The sequence below is a fragment of the Cydia amplana genome, chromosome 1 (genome assembly GCF_948474715.1).
Source record: "Cydia amplana chromosome 1, ilCydAmpl1.1, whole genome shotgun sequence".
Lineage (NCBI taxonomy): Eukaryota > Metazoa > Arthropoda > Insecta > Lepidoptera > Tortricidae > Cydia > Cydia amplana.
In genome coordinates, this window is record NC_086069.1 from 8741668 (window position 1) to 8765725 (window position 24058).

The 24058-nt window shown below is 38.8% G+C and overlaps 2 protein-coding genes and 2 long non-coding RNA genes across 4 annotated transcripts in view; 1 reads left to right on the forward strand and 3 right to left on the reverse strand.

Annotated features, from left to right (window-relative positions):
• Window positions 1–24058, reverse strand: part of LOC134647389 (uncharacterized) — a 251895-nt gene that overhangs the window by 162569 nt on the left and 65268 nt on the right. The window lies entirely within an intron of this gene.
• Window positions 853–1516, reverse strand: LOC134663001 (uncharacterized). Its single transcript, XR_010098118.1, has 2 exons — window positions 1148–1516; window positions 853–1010 (listed from the first exon to the last, which is right to left on the reverse strand). It is a non-coding gene; the product is annotated as an uncharacterized LOC134663001 (long non-coding RNA).
• The window catches only part of LOC134647620 (activating signal cointegrator 1 complex subunit 3), a 49137-nt gene continuing 31558 nt past the window's right edge, over window positions 6480–24058 (forward strand). The window contains exons 1-10 of the mRNA XM_063501981.1: window positions 6480–6638; window positions 7000–7252; window positions 7686–7961; window positions 8814–9063; window positions 9925–10108; window positions 11036–11181; window positions 11631–11776; window positions 13096–13296; window positions 20118–20310; window positions 21154–21340. Of these exons, the coding sequence (XP_063358051.1) occupies window positions 6514–6638; window positions 7000–7252; window positions 7686–7961; window positions 8814–9063; window positions 9925–10108; window positions 11036–11181; window positions 11631–11776; window positions 13096–13296; window positions 20118–20310; window positions 21154–21340 (1961 nt within the window). The 5' untranslated portion in view covers window positions 6480–6513. The remainder of the gene's footprint in view (window positions 6639–6999; window positions 7253–7685; window positions 7962–8813; window positions 9064–9924; window positions 10109–11035; window positions 11182–11630; window positions 11777–13095; window positions 13297–20117; window positions 20311–21153; window positions 21341–24058) is intronic.
• Window positions 18342–19458, reverse strand: LOC134652990 (uncharacterized). The gene is made up of 2 exons (XR_010097228.1): window positions 19300–19458; window positions 18342–18709 (listed from the first exon to the last, which is right to left on the reverse strand). It is a non-coding gene; the product is annotated as an uncharacterized LOC134652990 (long non-coding RNA).

Genomic DNA, 24058 nt, shown 5'->3' on the forward strand with positions numbered 1-24058 from the left:
CGACAGTAGTTAACTACAAGTACTCAAAACCACACACTAGTATGATGACAATACCAATTATTTTAATTGTTGATATTATTAGCTATCTTCATATTGATTAATTTTACGGTTTAGACTCACTTGTTTTAAGTCACTCGCGCGACATGTTTCGGAGAGCCCAGGTGTTAGTGCTTGAGAAAGGAGACCTAGGCTCTCCGAAACATGTCGCGCGAGTGACTTGAAACAAGTGAGTCTAAACCGTAAAATTATTCAATGTTAGTATGTCTCACAACAGTTTAAATTCGATCTTCATATTATTCACTTCTATATTTTTCTTTTCAGAAGCTCTCTACTGAATTCCATCAGACCATCACGTACAGCCTAATTTCACCATTTTTACCTGGACTCGAGTTCAATCAGCACCGCCTTCGATGTTCCCAATATCAATATTCCCTACATAAAACTATATATTCTACTAGGTCCACCGTACACTCAGGTGCGGCGTTAACTTAGGTCCAGTCTCTATTCGTATTCACGTTCCCTTAGTGTGCAGCGGGCCTAAAACGAAAAGTTTAGAAATCTGTATTTTCTTCACATCACTATCATTGTCTTGACTTTAAGAAAAGTATTTTTAGATGAGTTTTCGTTATTAAAAATGTTTAACTTAGAATAACAACTGTAATTTGCTAAACGCTATACACAACCTAAAGCTTATTGAAAACGACCATATCTCCAATATCCAACATTGAATATCTGATTAATGAGATTGACTTAAGAGAAATATTAAAAATTTTAGACCTTAATTTTCTTTTAATTCGGACCAAGTTTCTTAATAGGTAATTCATTTTTACCGATTGTGTTTATTTTTATACGCCGATGTATATGCATTTATATTTTCAATTTCGAATAATTTAACTGTTGCTCTTTGATAAAACGTCTATATGAATATGTTTATATCTTGTAAGTATGGAATTTCGTAAACTTTTAAATGTTGAATACATGGATATTGATCTCACGTAGAACAGCCACAGCTGACAATTGGACGTAGTTTAGCGTAAAAGATCCATCCTCTAAAATTTGTCATTTAAATGAACGACTTTTCCGTTTGACAGAAAGTTCAAATTTGACTAACAGATTTTTGTGGATTGGATCTTTTACCCTAAACTACGTCCAATTGTCGTTCTGGTCCACTTTCCTTTAAAATTAGGTAAGTTACTTGTCAGAAAAATAGTACTTAAACAAATACTTATATTAACATTTTAGAATCATTTTACTGCTTCTATGTACGCAAATATATTACTTTTAAATTGGGTAACTTAATGGATGTGAATAAGAATCGATCGACTTTTGGCTTATTCGGTTAGTTTTAGTCAGTCTACAGGCATTTTGCAGCTGTTTAAACTACCTACCTAACTTAATATACTTATTGGCGGTGATTTCTACTTGAAACGAAAATTTATAATATTCATGTTGTTGTTTGTAATAAATAGAATTAGACTAAAAAAATAATGTTCATTCCTACGATCTCTTGTAATCGTGACTGGCCAATATTTTTTAAATAATTATACATAACCACATGTTGTAACAGATACGTATCTTATATCTTTTTCTGTGTGTATTGTATGTAAAAACAGCTTTGTAGTTAGAAAGTGTAAAAAGTTTCACTATAATTAGGTGTTTTTATTGTAACCACACATAGGCTAAAAACGAGTTAAAGTAATAAAGGTAAATGTTTATCCATTGGGGAAACTGGCCAGTGTTGGATTAAAACCAGTCATTAGTAAACTAAGTCGAGTTCCAGAAAATAGAAATTTATAATAAGCCATGTATGGGTAACAATGAATTAGTTTTTAGATTAAGACTTTAAGACACTATTGTGGCCGGGTATAGAGACCTCATTATTGTGTCAATCCTAGGACCGATATCGTTCTGGGCCAGGGTTGGCCCAATAACACGCCAATCTCTCTTACTTATAGTAAAATACGCAGGGTTTGTGCTGGTCTCATTCTTCTGAGCCATAAGAATTGAGACGGGCATAAACGGGCCATAGAAAAAACTCTACAAGAATAGATTTGCATATGCACGTCGTGTTGAGTCGTTTTTAGGTATAGTATTCATAGACTACTGAAATTGTTACAACTACTTACTGACCTCCATTTTCGAAATATTTTTTTACAAATACATCCAGTAGGTACCAGCTATATCAGTCAAAATACTATACCCTATAAGCATTGATTAACGAGTTATACAAATTAAAAATCTGAAGTTAATTAATAATTGATAGATGGGTGTTCTGAATAATATTTAATTCGAAAATGGAAGTTATAAAAATCACTGTAAGGTAAGGTAAAAAATACACCAGATATATATGTTATAAATATTAGATTTATACTTTAAAATAAGAATATTCCATTAGTGAAAAGGTTCGAACCGAAAACTTTTGACGAGTATTTGTGCTAACATGCTGTAATAAATCCGAAAATAAAGATACCTCTTCACTGGTGTTGGGAATTCCTACATTATTTGTGGTCATATCATATTAAAATCCTAACACGCTAAATCTTAAACTTATTGTGCGGAAATATTAAGGCTCGTATTTATTATTAGGTTAACAAGACATTATAAGTACCTACTTAAAATGAGCAAGTTTCAGAGTAGATAACAACGGTTCATCATTGATTACACCTATTTAGTTTTACTTTGAATATGACCACAGGTAATTTAATTGTGACAAGACTCAAAACGCATAGTGTAAAATTATGTAAAACCACTAATCATGAGAATAGGTACAAATACTTAGATCTGTTCTTTTCATTTTGTAATTTTGGCATTAACCATAATAAAATTTGCAGCATAAACTCGATCGCAGTCCGTCTCCCTCGCACTGATGGGTTGAGGCGATAGAGAGGGAATGCGATCGAGTTCACGCAGTCGCAATCGCTAACGTAAATAAATGTCAAATGCCCACTCGTGGTAGCCATGCAGGTATGGGTCTGAAATTGTACTGAAATAACATGTAACGAACATGTAACGAAACTTAAATTTTATTATTTTAAATGTATTTCAGTCATGATAAGTGGATTTATATTAAATTTCAATATGTAATGAGACTAGTTTAGACACTAAGTTATTTAAAATATTGATTAAAGGGTAAAAAAAACGTTACCTTTTAGATAAGTATATACCTACTTACTTTATATGTATCTCACATTTTTTAATATTCAATTAATACTTTTGATGATAATATTAGTCTGTTTTAACGGGAATGTCGTAAGAATATATTACCCAAAATTATGTTTATTCACTACTTATGTTTAATTATTAAATATGACATCGGTTTTACAATAAGACTTTATTGTCTAAGCTAACTCTGCACCGACCTTACAGCGAGGAAATGGGGACGCGCCACTAAAACCGTCAAAACTATTTTCATACGAATTTGACATTAATTTATGGTAGCACTGCCACACTCTATGGGTTGCAAAATTGGTACAGAATTCGCTTTGACAGACAATAGGTACCTAATTTGCAATTTATCTTGAACCGTTACAAGTAGATGCTTATTTTAACAAATATTAATAAAGTTAATAGGTATTAATTTTAACGAAATTTTATTAAGAAATAATTACACCATTTACCTTTCTTTTATAAGAATGCGTAATTAAAACTTATTTCTTATAAAAATGTATTTATAATTATGTAAACACGTTAAACTGTTAAACGTTAAAAATCAAACATAGGTAATCTTAACAATTTAATGAATCATCCGGCAAATATTTGGTTAATACATATTTACATATTGTAATTCACCGTGTATACATAGTATAATAAGTTATGTACCTATATATTATTATTGCTTAAATAAATAAACCAACATTAATTATGTTAGAATATTATTAAGTATTGTGCCTGTTATTTATATCTATCCCGAACTATAGACGAAACGATACTTAAAACTAGGTGTCTATCGTTAAAAGCGGTACGGGGTAGGTAGGAATAGGAATAGTCAGCAATACAGTACAGTTAAAACCTTTGCCTACAAATTTCTATGCAGGGGCATAGGTACGTATCTCTAGTTAGGAGAGGTGTACAAATTTCTCTTCAGCACTGTACCTATAAATTATGCATCATAGAGCTTTCAATTGTGGCCAAGGATAAGCCTTTATGTATCTAAACGTATATAACGAATTAAAAATACAACGCGCAAATAAATGCTGTAATCGGGTTTTAATATTTATGAGTCTTCCCTTGGGAATATACAGGCTGTTTGGTACATAGTTAGCCAAATTAAAACGGCAGATAGGTTGAGTCATTTGCTATCTTCTCATGCCTAGAAAAGAAATTGCCGACGGTTTTTTTCACTACTCCGTACGAAACAATTTGAAATTTACCAAAAACTTGCGTAGAGCTGGAGGTCGGCTTCCCTAAAGTTTTTCAGCGACCGTGTAAGTAATAATATCTGGGAGACCGAGCAAAGCTCGGAAAACATATAAAACTCGAAATGCGCGTTTTCCTACAGATAAGACCAAGCAAGATCGATTTTTCGCCCCCGAAAACCCCGATATAGCAAATTTCATCGAAATCGTTAGACCCGTTTCCGAGATCCCCGAAATAAATAAATACATACATATATAAATAAATAAATATACAAGAATTGCTCGTTTCAAGGTATAAGATAAGATAAAGTTTGTCAAAGGACTGTTTCATTTCAAACAGACAGAGAGAATCATACTATAGCTGGTCAAGCAAATCTTGTTAGTAAAAAAGGCGCGAAATTCAAATTTTCTATGGGACGATATCCCTACGCGCCTACATTTTTCAAATTTGCCGCCTTTTTCTACCGACAAGATCTGCTTGACCAGGTATATCTTACAGACTTACACTAGTACCTACTAGCAGCCAAAAGAAAAGGATGAGTTATAGTTTTTTTTGTTCTTATTTACTGACAATTTGGTTTGACCAACTATACTTGGTCAACCAGATCCTGACAGTAGAAAAAGGCGGCAAATTTGAAAAATGTAGGCGCGAAGGGATTTCGTCCCATAGAAAATTTGAATTTCGCGCCTTTTTATACTGACAAGATTTGGTTGACCAGCTGTATATATGTAGGTAGATGTAATATACGCTTATCAGTTCAAAGCCCATATTACTCGGTGTAATATAATACGCATTATACGATTTATACGCAACCCGAAGGATTGATCAAAGAGAATATAACTATAAGATGGTCAACCAAATCTTGTCAGTAGAAAAAGGCGCGAAATTCAAATTTTCTATGGGACGATATCCCTTCGCGCCTACATTTTTCAAATTTGCCGCCTTTTTCTACTGACAAGATTTGGTTGACCATCTATAGTTGTCAAGATCTGGTTGACCAAATATATATTAGCATGAGGTTTTATTGCACAATAGATGTTTACACTGGCCAAATACAACAAGAGACAGGTTCAAAATGCCATAAAACCAATTAAAAAGAAATTAAAATGGTTTCAGTGTGTTTGAGACCCACTTAATACCGTTCAAGAGATTCAATAAATGGATAGGTACATTATGTGCTGGAATAGCTTTGACTTGATTTTTTTATAGACAACTGTCACTGTCAGAAAATTGACATAAACTTTACATGTCGTATTGTCGTATGTATAAGCCTACGTTTACTTTGCATAAATGCATACCGTAAAATAAGCGGCTTCGAAGTAATATAAAAGAATAATTATAGTTTTGAGCCATTTAGTGAAAGAACCATGTAATATACAATCAAGTACTTTTACTACTGTTCCACCAAAAGTTTACCGGAAAAGGTATGTAAAAACCATTTATTTACAAACATGTCAGCATTCTATTTTTTAATGTTTTAAAATACTACTTATTGGGCTAAATTACTGATTGTGCTGTAGTAGGAGGATAATGTAATTCAATTATTTCGTAACATTGTATATACGGCACAGTTAAAAAACGGGAAGTGTTAATACTTACAATTGTTTGCAATTCCTCAGTGACTACGACAGTAGTCCAAATATTTCACAACATTATTAAATGATAAATATTGCACTATTATAATATTCAAATACTATTTCAAAAAGCACTCCCGATTAAAGTTTTCAAACTGTCACTTCATTGTATAAAAGGTACTGTTGTGTCATTTACATTACGTTTTTTGTCTGTCATCAACTGTCAGCCAGTCTGCAAGTTGAGTTTCATTCATGGTTCACCCTCATATGTTCCTCATACAGTTTATCTGAGGGTGGTTCATAATTGTACAAACTGATTTTTAACATGATTGTAATTAAAAATGGTGATGGAGGAGATTCTCGATTTATCAGGTTATTTTAATGTGTGATTTACTTGTCAAAGGCACCAGATCACTTTGGGAAAGTAGTTTTTTAAATCAATAAACTTTTTAATTAACCCTTAGAGTCTGTGCGGAAAGAGAAGATTCGTGGAATGTATGGGGCTCAATACAATCCACGGCTCTTCTCTTTCCGCACAGACTCTATTAGTTTTATTGTTTCAGTTGTTACACAGTTGCTCAATATGATAGAATTGCCTCGTATAACGAGGGCTCTGAGAGCTCACACACAGCTTGACAAGCCTAGATGCCTGAAACCTGTGGTTGACCCAACTAAACCAAATTTAATTAAGAAAAGAAAAACACAAAGGTTGGTATATTTTTCATTATTATTTAATACTAGCTTTTGTCAACAACTTTGTCCTATGTTTGTCCCCGAGCCTCATACAACTCAACTCCAAATTTCGTTTAAATTGGTTTAGCGGTTAAAGTGTGAAGAGATAACAGACAAACAGACAAAACCGAGTATATATCATCACATTACTTGATGGATTTTATCTGCACTGTCTAAACCCATTAAAATATATGCAAAAAAATCGTAGTTCTAACTGATCCAATGTCACTTGATGAAAAATTATACTTATTTTTACTATGAAGGCAAAATTATATTCCAAAGTATGATACTAAATAAAGTTGGAGCAAACCTAATGAATATAACAAAATATTTACAGATTCAAATCATTCAGTGATATCTACAACTACATAAAACAGAATGAAACCGGTGTTGATCTTAAACTCCTTGACAATCTTAAAGAGGCTTGCAAGCTGCTCACTGGTGACCAACCTGATGATGTCATTGAAGATGCTGCTGTGCTGACACTAAGGATGTTCCTCGATCAGGATATTGTTATGCTGAAGCATCTGACTCAGCTGCGGCAGACTTTCGGAACTGTGATATCTTCAACGGCAAATAAGATTTGTGAGGTCAGTTGAATTTGCGTACAAAGTGTACAAACAATATATTATATTGTATTTTTTATTAATAAGTCAGTTCACCACACATAATTGGGGCATTATCTATTAAAAGGGACCTTATTGTCGATGGCGCTTACGCCGCACAGCGTCGCGCGGCATTGTATTTATATCGGAGCATCGTTAATCTGTCAGCTCCCACGGCTCATATATGAGCCAGAACGCTTATGGTGACGTCATATCGTGGGATTCGACAGGTTAATAATGGCGTAAGCGCCATCGACAATAATGTCCCTTTTCATAGATAACGTCATAATTTATGTGGTAAGCAGAGAGTGTCTTGTTTCTTGGAAACTTTAATTTACATTTAGCAGCTTGAAATTATTGCCTCTGTCATTAGCACTTCATCATATTTTGCTGCTGAATATATTTTTTTCCATTACAGATTGTCAATAAGATTTCTGTAGAAATATCAGAAGACACAAAAGAATACATCAAAAAAGAAATCAGTGAAGAAAACAAGGAAAATGTAAAACTCTGGGGTGACCATATACAATGCCATTATATTCCATACAAACCAGCAAAAAAACCTCTTGCAAAGTTGCTGAAAAGGCCTGCAACGGACAGCAGTTTTGTGACCGATTTTTCTATGAAGTACAGCGCTGAAAGTAGTGGCGAAAATAGAGCTGCTAAACCTTCGTCTAGTTTGCCAGTTTCTAAGGTATGTACACTACAACTACACATGTACACTCAACATTGGCGGCAAAAGTGGCTAAATACATATATATAATATGTGTTTCTTATGTTGTGTATGTATGTTCATTTAAAATAATTAGCTACTCTATAGCCCATCATTATAAAGATTAACAGCTTTGAGTTCTTCATTGTAATATATAGTATAAAAACCGGCCAAGTGCGAGTCAGCCTCGCGCACCGAGGGTTCCGCACCATCAACAAAAAATAGAGCAAAACAAGCAAAAAAAAAAGCATAAAAACGGTCACCCATCCAAGTACTGACCCCGCCCGACGTTGCTTAACTTCGGTCAAAATCACGTTTGTTGTATGGGAGCCCCACTTAAATCTTTATTTTATTATGTTTTTAGTATTTGTTGTTAAAAAACGCTATCTGTTGTCGCTATAAAGCGGCAACAGAAATACATCATCTGTGAAAATTTCAACTGTCTAGCTATCACGGTTCGTGAGATACAGCCTGGTGACAGACGGACGGACAGCGGAGTCTTAGTAATAGGGTCCCGTTTTTACCCTTTGGGTACGGAACCCTAAAAAGAATAGGTGCATAAAGAGTAAAAGTGGCTCATGAAAATTCCAATTGACGAAAATGTTGTGTACTTATTACTGCTTTTAAAACTTTTTATGTGTGACTACTTATATGTAGCTAAACAGCGTGCAAGAATATCTAGCTCAACCGCGTTGACGTACCTACTTAAGGCCCCGTGAGTTCAGGTATACTCTCACTGAGGGTAAGCATGAGCGAGAGAGCTTAGGATCCACATACGCTAACTATTACTGTCCAATATATTTACTGTTGTTAATACATATCTTATCTTTACAGTTCGGCAAAGCGTGGTTGGAAACCAAAGTCACCGAACTATACACAAGCATCCCAGACATATCCAGTGCTGACATCATGCAATCCGTCATCACCCTCCTCAACTCTCCGAGGAGCAATGACGACATGCAAAACGATCTGTTCGAGCTGCTGGGCTTCGACAAGTTTGAGTTCATCCAGGAACTGCTGGAGCATCGGCAGGACGTCGTTAACAGCTTGAGAGCGCCGCCGCCGCAACCTACCTTGTCTGAAAGTAAGTAGCTCATACAATACCGTAAAACTAGGTACCCAATTGTAGTCCAGTACCGCAACTATAGTCCACTAGTTCTAAGTATAAATATCTTCTTTTTTATTTTGTCTAAGTTTATTCGTCCATTTGTGAAAATAGTTTGCCGTAGAACTATGACATTCAAATAATAGTCAATAGTCGCACATGGCCCCGTAGACAACATACTAATCGCTAACGCTACGTAGCGAATTAAACGCAACTGTTACTGTCGCACTAATATGGAAGAGTGACAGAGACACAAAGCGATTCGATGGCGAAGCGAAGCGCAAGCGATCGTCACCTTGGCTAGGCCGCCCGAACGAAAAGATATTTGAGTTTGGCGACAATGGTTATAAAATTGCATTTAAGACATTTATATGCATTTAATTGGCCGAATTGCCGATGGGACTTTTTAAAATATATAAGTTAAGTTTAAGTAGGTACAAACTTAACTTATATATTTTATAAAGAAGTCCCATTCGGCAAATTTTGATGAAACATACTTTTTAACATTTGCGTATTTTGGGGCTTTTATTTATATGTATTGCCTAAACCCTAAAATACCGGTCATTTGTCTATTTTAAGAAGGACTCAATATAAAGGTTAAATACCTACCATTTTGGGATTAAGTTGGTTCAAAATTTAGGACAAATAAAGACAATGGCGTTATGTGTGTGATATGTAGACGCAATGATACATAAACTTTTTTTTAAATAAGATTGCGCGACTTGTCTTGCCCTGATTTAACGATTGTTATAAAACAATTATCAAACAATTCTAAGTGTCTCTAACCTATTCTATAGCATCATTTAGACATCTATACATATTACAATCTCTGATTTTCAGTAGCCGCAATCCTGCCTGAGAACAAAATGCCCCAGTACCTCTGCCAAGTGTCGGTACAGTCAGAGCAAGAGAAGGCTCTCTCCAAACTGGTGCGGAAGGAAGGCAAAAAGGCCAAGAACGCGAGGAAGATCGAGGAAGAGGAAGACGAGCCGGAAATTAATATTGCCCAGATGAGGGCCAAAAGGTACTTGACTTAATTACTTATTGTCCTGTCCCCTAGATGGGGCTAAGGTACTACTTAATGTTAATGTGTCTTAGTGTAAGGCCAGAGTGGACGCTCGAGTTGGGCGTGCAGCGGGGCGGGGCGTGCGGCGTGCATGTTGAACAAATGCAAGCGTATAGAGTCTGGCTAATGAAAGGTGACTGAGATAACGCGGGAATTCAATAAAAACCGCACCTGGCAATAAAATTACTGTGAAATTAAATGACAGCTTGAAACTGACAGCTTATTTGATAGGAAAAAAAGTTGCCATATAAAAAGTTTTATGGCTCCTCTACACGATGGGCCAGCGCCGGCCACTCCAAGGGACGCCTTTATGCGTTAGAGGGAGTAAGTGATATTGCTATCTCATTCTGCCGCATGGCTCCGTCCCTTGGAGTGGCCGGCGCTGGCCCATCGTGTAGAGGAGCCATTAAATAAATCTCAGTCTCACTTTTCATTAGCCAGACTCTAGTAGCGGCCTTAGTGCACGCTGCTCAAATCACTTGTGAGCCCGACGCCACGCTGCACGCCCCGCCGAACGCTCCGCTTCGAGCGTCCACTCAGGCCTTACACTTATGTATCATGTGACAAGAAGAAAAGGCTGGCACAGCTGGTCTCGCCTGGAAGGAGCCGGAGGTAGCACCTCAATATCGGAACAAATCACAAACTATTCTATGTGTCTTGTGTCTTATATGAGGGACAATAGGTTTATATATTAAAGCTAGGCTATTTTAAAGGAGGTATAATGTTTTATGCCAGCATCCTATCGATTTGTAGTTTAATATTGTTAAAACACGTTTTTCTCAAACAATATCCTTTTTTTTATGGGGTTTCGTCACACAGTGACGATGTCACCCCTGTACTGAGATGAAGTAATAATGTAGTAAACACCAATATTTCTTTTCACAGGATATCAGAACTAACAAAGCCAGTGGTACCATTCTCGACGTCAAAAAGGGAAGTAGATCCGGTGTTGCAGAAGATATCATATTTCCAAACGAAAGTGCAATACCCCAACGTATACGACTCCTCTATTGATGCTAAGAACTCTGCAGGTATTGATAACGATTTTGAACCTTATACTAAGAGTAACAAGAGTGGTTTTCTGGTCGACATGTCTGGAAGGTACCAAAACGAAACACCAAATACTAAGCGTCTGCTATTTATGTACTAAACTAGCAATATAATTACTCATTCTATGACTGGATTCCAACGATCTGTCTGTGAAATAATATACATATAGTTAAACTTTAGATTTGCTAAACCAACAAATAATCATTGTTTGACAAACAAGAAAAAGACGCGAGCTTCCCAAACTTAAGGAAACTATGCTTAGGGAACTGCAACTTCGCGCTTTCTGCGTATTTCTATAGGGAACTTCGTATTACGCCTACCTACAATTTTCAAACACGCCGCCTTTTCCAACGGATAAAATTTGATTGCGAGACTCGAGTTTAATTTTTTTATCTATTAAAAAAGTTACAATAAGCCTTCATTTGAGCAGGTTTCGTGTCGGGGATGAAACTGCTACTTCCCGAGAACGCCGCGAGGAAGGATCACAAAGAATACGAAGAAGTCATCATACCTAAGACCGAACAAGCGCCGCTCGCGGTCGGCAACAACCGCGTGCCCATCTCCGACATGGACGAGGTAAGGGAAAATTAACATTAAAATTACAATATTGGGTTGTCATATGAAAAAACCGGCCAAGTGCGAGTCGGACTCGCGCACGGAGGGTTCCGCACCATCAACAAAGAATAGAGCAAAACAAGCAAAAAAACGGCCACCCATCCAAGTACTGACCCCGCCCGACGTTGCTTAACTTCGGTCAAAAATCACGTTTGTTGTACGGGAGTCCCACTTAAATCTTTATTTTATTCTGTTTTTAGTATTTGTTATAGCGGCAACAGAAATACATCATCTGTGAAAATTTCAACTGTCTAGCTATCACGGTTCGTGAGATACAGCCTGGTGACAGACGGACGGACGGACAGCGGAGTCTTAGTAATAGGGTCCCGTTTTTACCCTTTGGGTACGGAACCCTAAAAATGGAATTTCCTAACAAAAGTCTGGAATTTACCCTAAAAATCCTGATATTTCCTGGAAGCTCATTTTTCCAAAAACTACCCAGTGGGCGACTAGCCCCTTAACCCCATACTCTGTAGCTACAGCTGTTTCGCTGCGGGAAGGTTACTTCCCACTCCTCTGCCCAACTCCAAAAATTTAATTATCTTCTAGAGAATCTAGAGGTTAGTTGAGGTTTCTATACTTTCTATTAAACCCTGTCACTCGCTAGGACCCTCCACAATTCTGACAAAGGACCTATATTCGTGACATGTGACGTATGGCAACCCTACATCCAAATGCCTTTATTACCTGATCTAATAATCGACCTCCAACCATCTCGGGACGTAATGGACCTTTGTAGTGTCTAACTAACAGTGGCAGCGCGTCAAACATATCCATAGGAAAGCTTGGGCTAACTTGGCTTACATATTTCCTTTACAACTCTGCTTAAACGTCCAAAAACAGGCAAGCCGGTGGGAATCGGCTTTTATGGACGCGCCGCCACTGCTAACTAAGGGTTATACCAGTGTTAGATATTAAATTTGCGGTGTATAGATTTTAACTAAATAAACAACACTAATATGATCGCATGCTTTTACGCTATTTCCCTCTCTGACAATCAGAGATGCACCGGATATCCGGTTACTATCCGGTATTCGGCCTTTTATTCTTATAAAAGTGATAAAACTCGTTACGATCCTAGAAATGTGTCTGCGCGAACGTTCACCTGCAAAACTCAAAATATAGGTAAAGTTCCGCCGGCCGAATATCCGGCGGCCGGATACCGGATATTCGGCTTGTGTCCAGGCCGGATATCCGGTATCCGGCCAAACAACTATCCGTTGCATCTCTACTGACAATAAATAGTAGAACCAGTTTCATTTGTAATCTGTCTTTTTCAGATAGGCCAAATGGCATTCGAGAACATCAAAGAATTGAACCGCATCCAGTCGGTAGTGTTCCAAACGGCGTACAACACGAACGAGAACCTGCTCATATGTGCACCGACGGGCGCGGGCAAGACCAACATAGCCCTGCTGACAGTGGTGCATCAGATCAAGCAGCACATCGAGAACAACGTCATTATGAAGAACAAGTTTAAGGTAGGAATTAAACACCCGGAGATGATATGCCTATGAGTAACTGACTCTCCGGGACGGCGGCATGCCTGACAAATGTCGACCGTACCGTCCTTCAGGATATAATAGGGATGTTGACACGTGTTGAATTTTATAACAAAATCTAGTAAAATAGATAGCAAACGAGCAATTTATCACAATAATGTGGATATTAAAATAAAATATTGAAAAATTACAAAAATACAGGACCTTAGTTTCAAAATTTAAGTTTTTTTTTAGCATTAGATTCCTTACATTTTATCCAAAAAAATATTGTATAGCAACTATATACATAAACGCAATATTTCACGGAACAAACCGTAATTTTCTTGTTTTGTCCATACTACAAGATGGGATCTCAGTGACCTTGACGTCACGTTCACTTATCCTTTTGTGAGGGGCGTTTCGCGAGTGAAGTACGACTGTCGGACTTTGACTATAATTTTTGACTTTTGTGTTGCTTTAATGCAATGGGTTCCATATAGACATTTGATCCTAAAAACAAACCCGATCGATTGATACCATAAATGAAAATTAGTCATGTAGCCTATTGAACACCCGGAGATGATATGCCTACGAGTAACTGACTCTCTGGGACGGCGGCATGCCCGACAAATGTCGACCGTACCGTCCTTTAGGATATAATTCCGATAGTTGTTCGGCATCATAGCTTTGTCCGCAATAGGCTACATGACAAATTTTCATTTATGGTATCAATCGATCGGTTTTGTTTTTAGGATCAAATGTCTATATGGGACCCATTGCATTAAAGTAACACAAAAGTCAGAAATTGTAGTTAAAGACCGACAGTCGCACTTCACTCGCGAAACGCCCTATACAAAACGGCAAGGGTATGGTATCTTGTAGTATGGACAAAACAAGAAAATTGCGTTTTTGTCGGTGAAATATTGCGTTTATGTATATAGTTGCTATACAATATTTTTTTGGATGAAATGTAAGGAAGCGAATGGTACCCTTACTTTTATCGTTTTTGGAAGTTAAAAAAAAACTAAACTATTTTTGTAATTTTTCAATATTTTATATTAATATCCACATTATTGTGATAAATTACTCGTTTGCTATCTATTTTACTAGATTTTGTTATAAAATTCAACATGTGTCATCATCCCTATTGCCCAAACCAAACATACCCACGGTTTCTCCGAAGAGGTCCCCGAATCGTAACCAGTTCACCGACGCGAGCAGGTCCACGTCGGGTGCCGTGAGGGCTTGTAGAATCGCCCGTGTAGCACCTACTCTACCATGCCGCCTTGCGATCCGCAATACTTAGTACCACAGGTTTGCGCCAGTTCTCGTTTGCCAAGGGGAGCGGCGTGAGGTATAGTTTGTAGCTTTCTAGTAGAGCCCGAAGGCTTATCCTATTGTCTATTGTTCAAGTAAAACCGCACGTGCTACTTACCTGCAAAAAAGGGTCCTAATTATTCTATTTGGCACCTGAGCTCGGGCTAGTCCAACGCTCAAAAAACCAGTATAGGTGCGCTCTCCGATAACGCGCCTTTGTTACGCATCTCGATGACACATTTTAGACTGGTTCTGTAGCGTTAGACTCGCCGGCACTCAGTAACCAAAGTACCGATTTTTTATGCAGGTGGTTGTGGCACGTGGCACGAGCGGTTTTACTTAACAATAGACAATAGGATTAGCCTTCGGGCTCTATTAGAAAGCTACAAACTATACCTGTCTACTGCCACCACATCACGATGTATCCCACACTCGTTGTTAAGGAAATAATTCCTGAGATAGCACACCTCGCGGCTGTAGAGATCTTTGGCGTTTAAGATAAGTTAATTATTAAGATTTCAATGTTGTCCACACCTTCGTAAAAATGTTAGGTTGTAAATGTGAAATGCTTACAAAATCTGTCATATTCGTTTACATTATTATCAGCCATTGCTATTGAACTCCACTTGAGTTCTGTAGCCAGAATTTCAAAAAATATGCCGGAAGTTCCGAGATCCACGAAACTGCTCGTTTAAAGGTACAAGATAAAAAAACAACAGCACATATGTAGGTGTTTATTAGCCACACACACACACACACAGAAAGTTTTTCAACCTAACATGGACCGTCGTGCCTCTTGTAGAGACCGATGCCACGGCTGTCGCATGACATCAGACACTCGTTGAGATAATTGCGATAGTTAGTGGCACAGAACGGTTTGTACGGGGGATGCGGCCGCGGACAGCTCTTACGACATGCAACATCGTTCCAGCCATGCAAACGTTTTATGTGGTTGTGCGAGCGAACAGAAGAGTCCATCATGAGATCATTTAGACAGATAATTTCACCAATTAATCCGAATAAAATCACTAAAAACAAAAAATAAAAATTTTAGTTTTTCGTCGTTCGAGTTTTCGTCAGTCCGCCTTTGATATAATATTTCTAGCTCTATATCTTCCAACCCAGTTTGGGCAGCCTACGAATGCTGATGTACGCATTGTAAGCGGCATATTTAAGGAAGTCTCCACAAACAATGTGATCCCTCCCCATATTACATATAAGCAAACTTAAGAGTCACAAGAAGTGCACAAGAACCTATCCGTTGAAAAGCAACGGAAGCTCTCATTATAAAACCGCATGCTGAAATAACATGAAACTCAGCAAAAACATACTTCACATACCCATACACATATTGTTATTTATAAGTGTACCTTTTGCTTTTTACCAAAAACTAAAATTTTGGGTTATTTCTACTCAGAATTACGAAGACTATCCATTTAAAAAGGGGAAAAAAGTGTACCAAATAGGTCAGTTTTGTGACGCATTTTCACATACATTTTGTATGAACCATCAGAAAACTGACACCCAAAATCTGTATGAAAAACTGGGGACACTTTTTTTTGTTTGAATCATTAGTCTTCGTGACTCTGAGTCGAACTAACCCTACAGTTGTTAGTTTTTCGAAAAAACTTACTACTTATTAGAATGACCTTCGGATTTTAGAAAGATACGTCGGGCATCGGCGGTAACACGCGAAGGTGATACTGCTGTTCTGCTTTCTTATTAACTCTCAAAAAGTTTTTTTACCACACCAGCTCGGAAAGGCTTACTTTGCACTTCAAAAACTGATAGCAAAGTTGCATTTTATTCACATGTGAGGCAAAGTAATCAAATGCAAATTTTGAGTTGTTTTCTTATGTTTGCTGGTAGAATTGACTTTTAAATGATGATTTTGGATGATAAATATTTAATAACATTCATTTGGATTTGATTTTGTTTGATATTTTACATTTAATATTTGCTTCGGGTTGGTGTGGTGAAAAATTTTGTGTTTCACTCGGGGGCAAATTTTGTTTAACCCTCGTGCTTTGAAACCCTCGTTAAGCTCAAGATTCCATTTTTCGACCCACTCGCTACGCTCGGTACGACTGCACTCTTTGGGTGTTGGATTGCAACTAAATCAGTAAGACGCTGTCATTTTCTATTACGCGATTACGTCCGATTTTACCTGAAAAACGAAGGTCATTCTGTGAGTTAGCGGACTGTACACTTTTATGAAAATCCTCACTTATGTCTGGTACCTATTCGTTATCGTTGCTAGAAATTGTAATACTTTTATAGAGTGAGTAGAAGTTACACAAACGTAATTTCTACTAGCTCCATTATTTTTATTACATACAATATTTAGCAACAAAAAGTTATGTCATGGTAAGTACCAGATATAAGTAGATATATATTTAATAAATTATATTACTGTAATATTCATGTCCTCTTTCATATTATTTCAGCATGTCACTTCGATTGTATAAGGGCGGCTTTTAGGCGGTGGGTTCTTGTGACCAGCGATGTTGCGAATATTCGCATCGGAAACCGCGGAACTTCCGCATTATTTTCAACATCCGCATCCGCATAAAATGGATGCGGAGTTTAATGCGGATGCGGATGTGGAACAGGTCGGTACAGGAACGTCTTAGCATTTTTGGTTAATGACTAAATTACCTAGCAGTCTAGCACTTACGCCGAGTGCTAGACTGCTAGGTAATTTAGTCATTAACCAAAAAAACCTATTATAAATGAGCAGTCAATTGTGAGTGGGACTTAATGTACGGAACCCTTGGAACGCGCGTCCGACTCACACTTGGCCGGTTTTGAGAAATAAAAATTACTAAGATGTAATATTTGACGTTTTTTATGTACCTATCTTGACATCCGCAACCGCATCCGCGGATGTGAGCCTTTAAATATCCGCATCCGCGGATGTCAAAAAATCGGCATCCGCAACATCCCTGCTTGTGACTCTTAAATCGAATGAAACGTAAACGGAAAAAAATATTATCTGAAAGTATTAAAAAATAAATTTCTGAGAAAGAATCAACAAACAGATTCATTGGCACTATGCGTTAAACGACGTTTACACATGATGTCACAAATATAGGAACAAAGAACAAAAACAACTTTGAGGTATACTTACATATAATCATGAACTTCATATTGTTTACTGAAAGCACAGCGAGAAACTAAGCCAAATTATTGGACTGATAATACTTATATACACAGTCACATGAGCGAGTACCCTCCTCATAGTAAGCTTATTGCCGTTGCTTGTAATTTTTATTTACTCGTTAGCCCGTTACTAATTATAATAAATCAATTTAGTTAACATACATCCTTGCTTGTATTTTTCTAATGAGGCTCTGTAGTCGATTAAGGAACCGTAGCTCTTATGAATGTAAACAAAATTTTCCTGGTTCATATAATTATTAGGTAACTTAAGGAAGCTCTGTGAAGAAAAGGAAATGTACACGAAAGTTACCAATAGTTATTTACTGTGCTTTAATATTAGAAAAAAAATGAGCTCATCATTTGATAGGTTTTTAAATATAAGGTTAACATAATAAGTCGCCGTCTGCATCTGTTTTACAAGTGAAGGTATTAATCAGAATTGTTTTTAAGGAGATTTAATACATTGCACGTTCTAGCATCATGCGGTCAATGGGCTGCATCATAGATCACCTACTAATATCAAATTAGGTAAACTAAGTGAAATCAATTTAAATAAAAGAAGTAGATAAATGATAAACATTTTATTGCGCAAAAGAAATAGGTGAGTAAATATCAAAAATACATTTAAAATAAGTAGTACAACGCGAATAGATCTCAAAAAGTATTTAAGAAAAGAAAATTTTCAGAAAGCAATAAATGATAGTTGAAGCAAAAATCAACAGGATCTTTAATCACAGTGTCATCTGACACTGCTTTTGGTCTCACAGGCAGGCTCCATCGCGGACCTTGTAAACGCCTCTGCCCGCGGTCTTGCAGTTCATTTCGCACACGCTGTCGTAGGTGTTGCCATCGCTGGCGCACAGGGGGCCCATCGGGTCGGGCTGGCAGCCGCACAGCTGCCCGAAGGCACCCAGCACCATGCCCAACAGAGCGACTGTGGACAAAATGCAGTTTCTTCTAAAATCATCAAACAAGTTGTGTTTATTAATAAACTAATTAGTTCAGACGATACATACGATAGAAGTCTCGTAAGGGCCGTTATAACACTTATAACAAACTTAGAAATACTGATAAATTAAAAATATACTTTTATAATATCATGACATGAAACTAACTGAATAGGATTTTTGAATTTCGTTCATAGTCTGCAATCAAATAATGTATTTTCAATCCAGTAAAAAAAATCTAATTCTAGGGACACACTTGACTAAGCGTTAAGCGTCGTTTCATTTCGTATGCTTTCAAGGAACGGACCCAGGGATTCCCATGGTGCATCTTCAGCTTATTACAACGACAGGTGACTTGGCGACTATATGACCAGTTGGCGTACACCTAAGAACAGCCCATTTTTTCTCTAAATGCAATGATGAGATATGAAATGTGACACTGGATGTATGTCTGATATGGCACAGACTGACTAAAGATAAGATTGTTTTTTGACTCAGGTTAATAAGGATATAGACTCAATATAAATCGAATTATAAATATACACGTATAATATAAATCATAAATTGTTTAACTTACAAAGAATGAGAGCCAGTTTCATCTTGGAAGTCGGTTGGATTATGTGGCTGGTTGTTAAGTCTTAGCATTTATATAGCAATGTTTATGACCATAAGTAATAAATCATGGTCATTAATGTACTGCCAACTTAAAAAACAATACAACAAAGGTTTAACAGACTAGTCTGTTTACCATCGTATTTAGAACTCAACGTTCGTAAATCACAATAATTCATTGGTTACAAAGCACAGCCTAGGACATTGAAATTTGATTGATTGATGGTTAAAATATCTTAAAATAATGTAGAGAGAGTCGTTTGGAATCCTTCCCTAGCGTGGTAAATGCGGGTGAAATGTTTTAACGAGTTAAATCAAATTATAAAACTCAACATGTTTCAGAATCCCTATTTTGAGTCTTGAAAAAACCGCAAAGTAAATAAATATGCTCATGATCTTGTATGGCAACTTGGCTAGGCTGAGATCGCACTAGCATCTTCAGCAATATTGGAATAAACCTTAGTTAGTTTATTTCACACTGTTTAAGTACCTATCCACAATTTATTCTTCCTTGGACGAATGTTACTGTACTGTAACACGGGCAGATTTCCGCAACTCAACGGCTCACCTATTTTGCGTGGTAGGTCAGGTAGGCTAGTTCAACCAACCTGAATGTTACGAGAATCTTATTATTTTACTAACATCAGTGCCCTGTTTATCAAAAGCTTGTAACTTGTAATACAAGTGGAAGTCCCTTTTTGACAGCTTTTGTTAGAAAGGGACTTCCACTTGTATTACAAGTTACAAGCTTTTGATAAACAGGGCACTGCTGTCCATTTTTAGATCATCTACATAGCCCCCATGAAGGCGCTTGCGTCTGAAATGACGGCCAGCTTCGGCAAGCGTCTGCGCGGGCTGGGGATCGCGGTGCGCGAGTTGACAGGCGACATGAAGCTCACGAAGACGGAGGTGCAGCATACGCAGATGATCGTCACCACCCCGGAGAAATGGGACGTCGTCACTAGGAAGGGAGCCAGTGAGTAAAAGGATAAACAAGGATTAATTGATTAGATATAAAATAAATATTTGGGGACAATCTTATACAGATCAACCTAGCCTCGAACTTAAAGCTTGTACTATGGGTACTTGACGATATAAACGGTGGTTAAAAAATATTTGCATTCCCGTTGCCAGTAAGGTTTTGGGATTATACTGAGAAAATTTTACTATGGGACCAACCCAGAAATGGAAAAAAAATTTTTACCCTCCCATAGAAAATGGAGCCCCAGCCAAACGGTAAGAAACAGCCAAAAAAAATTCACCATTTTTTTTCGCGTTTAATCATAAAAACCTTCCTGGCAACGGGAATACAGTTATTTTTAGCCACCCTGTATTCGAACCCGGTACTCCTGCTTCATATAGGCAGGCTCACTACTGACTAAAGTACCTAGGGCCCTAAGTAGACTCATTAGATGTTTAAAATCTAAGACGTTCGTGCTTCGAATTTAATTGCGCTGTATAGTTAATTATGCAGTAACTCTGGCTGTCAAAAGTTAATGTTTCGCAATTTAGTTACCACAAAACATTATGAACACGTACAGCGCCATCTTCAGCTGTCAAACTTAAAGTACGATTTTTCTTAGTGCACAACTTCACATACGTATGTTATAAATGAATGAGTTTTTGCTTTAACTTATGCACAATGCACATGATAGGGGCGTTCTGGGGCCCGTTTCACAAAAGCGTGTAACTTGTAATACAAGCGGATGTCACTTTTTGACAGCTTTTGTTAGAAAGGGACTTCCAATTGTATTACAAGCTTTTGAGAAACGGCCCCCTGGTTGAAAATTATTTCCAAATTTTCGTAACTTCATTATAGCCGACACGGAGCTCGCGTCCATCGTGAAGCTGCTGATTATCGACGAGGTGCACCTGCTCCACGGGGACAGGGGGCCGATAGTGGAGGCGATTGTCGCGAGGACCCTTCGCCAAGTCGAGTCCAGCCAGAACATGATCCGCATAGTCGGGCTCTCGGCGACGCTGCCCAACTATGTGGATGTTGCCCGGTGAGTTGGTAAAGCTAGCTAGGCGTTTGCACCGCGTCTTATTAATTTACTTTTAAATGATGACACGGAGCTCGCATCCATCGTGAAGCTGCTGATTATCGACGAGGTGCACCTGCTCCACGGGGACAGGGGGCCGATAGTGGAGGCGATAGTCGCGAGGACCCTCCGCCAAGTCGAGTCCAGCCAGAACATGATCCGCATAGTCGGGCTCTCGGCGACGCTGCCCAACTATGTGGATGTTGCCCGGTGAGTTGATAAAGCTAGCTAGGCGTTTGCACCGCGTCTTATTAATTGACTTTTAAATGATGACACGGAGCTCGCGTCCATCGTGAAGCTGCTGATTATCGACGAGGTGCACCTGCTCCACGGGGACAGGGGGCCGATAGTGGAGGCGATTGTCGCGAGGACCCTCCGCCAAGTCGAGTCCAGCCAAAACATGATCCGCATAGTCGGGCTCTCGGCGACGCTGCCCAACTATTTGGATGTTGCCCGGTGGGTTAATAGAGAACTATGTAACTGACTTTTTAATTATTATTTTAAATGATATTATTATTATTTTTCTCTTTATTTATTTATCATCTTAAGTTAGGTTAATTTATAATATGGATATAAAAATAAAATACAAAAACACTTACAAAAACAATACAAAATACTTATAAACATATTATAAAAAAACCTAACCTAGGGTGCCGCCAGCAGCGGGGCAAGGCCCAAGCTGCCGGTGGTCAGGGCTGCAGAGAGAGGAACCGACGGACTATCCGCGCCGTGTCCAAGATCACCGCCTTCTGCATCCGACCCTTGATCCAACCACCTAGCGAGAGTCTCTCAAGATGTTGGTCGAGACTCTTCGCTATTAGACCGTTCGCTGATACAACTATCGGGACAATGATCGTCGAATCAACATCCCACATGGCGGTTATCTCGTGAGCCAAGTCTAGGTACTTACTGGACTTGTCCTTCTCGGCTTTCACGAGATTCTCATCATGGGGGATGGTGATGTCAACGAGCACGGCCCGGCGTTGCGCTCGATCTATTATCACAATGTCAGGCTTATTGGCTACAATAGTCCTGTCAGTGATAATAGATCGATCCCAATAGAGCGTGGCACGGCCATTCTCGAGAACCGGCACAGGTAAATACTTGTAGTACGGTACTTCGCGGTCCACAAGACCGTATAGAAGAGCAAGCTGCTGGTGAATAATCCTGGCTACGAGATTATGTCTGTGCAAGTACTCGCCGTTAGCAAGATGAGAACAACCGGAAATGATATGCCTGAGTGACTCTCCGGGACGGCGGCATGCCCGACAAATGTCGACCGTACCGTCCCTCAGGATATATTTCCGATAGTTGTTCGTCATCATTACTTCGTCCGCAATTGCACAGGCAAAACCCTCGGTTTCTCCGAAGAGGTCCCCGAATCGTAACCAGTTCACCGACGCGAGCAGGTCCACATCGGGTCCCGTGAGGGCCTTGTAGAACCGCCCGTGTAGCACCTTACTCTCCCATGCCGCCTTGCGATCCGCAGTACTTAGTACCACAGGTTTGCGCCAGTTCTCGTTTGCCAAGGAGAGCGGCGTGAGGTTCCTGTCTACTGCCACCACATCACGATGCATCCCACACTCGTTGTTAAGGAAATAATTCCTGAGATTGTACACCTCGCGGTTGTGGAGATCCTTGGCGTTTAGGAAGCCTCGGCCTCCACATTTCCGTGGGATGTACAATCTCATAACCGACGAGCGTGGGTGTAGCATGCGATGTGCGGTGAGCAGTGATCGGACCCTCCGATCCAGGGCGTCCAGCTCGGTCTGAGTCCACCTTAGTATGCCAAAGGAGTATGTGAGTAGGGGCATTACCTAGGCGTTGAAGGCGCGCACTTTGTTGCCTCCTGACAAAAGACTGTTAAGGACTTTTGTGAGCCGACTGAAAAAGCGCTCCTTCACCGACCGTCTAATACCCTCGTCCTCAATACCCAACGACTGTGACATACCAAGGTATTTGTAGGTTTCTGATTCAGAGATAGATCTGAAAGACATTGTCTCAGAAGGTTGTAAATTTGTTGAATTTACAACCCTCCCCCGCTGTACATGCATAACCGCACATTTATCGACACCAAACTCCATGTTGATGGCACTACTGAAGACTTCGGTGGTGTTCAGTAGCTCCTTCAAGTCTTGGTTATTTGGTGCAAATAATTTGAGGTCATCCATGTACAGAAGGTGAGAAATGACTTCACCCTCTCTCCGAAGCCGGCAACCTAGACCCAAATCCTTCAGCAGGGTGCTGAGGGGATTCAGAGCTAGGCAGAACCATAGGGGACTCAGACTATCACCCTGAAATATTCCTCGCTCAATCCTTATGAAATCCTGCGGGCCAGGGCGGTCATCCCCGCCTCCTGGTTGACGAAGGACTGTGGTCCACTGCCTCATACATGCGCTTAGAAAGGCTCTCAAAGCTGCATCAACTTTATACAACTCTAAGACCCTCCCCAGCCATGAATGAGGCACCGAATCATAGGCCTTCTTATAGTCAATCCAAGCGGCCGAGAGGGCCTCCTTGTTCCGCCGGATTTGTTGGCAAATGGTCATGTCTATGAGGAGGAGCTCTTTAGTACCACGGGGTAGCTCTTTATTATTTTTATTATTTTATTTTTGTGACATGTTTCCCTTAAATCAATTAATTATATTTTAGTAGGTAATATCTTATTGTAATCTATTCTGT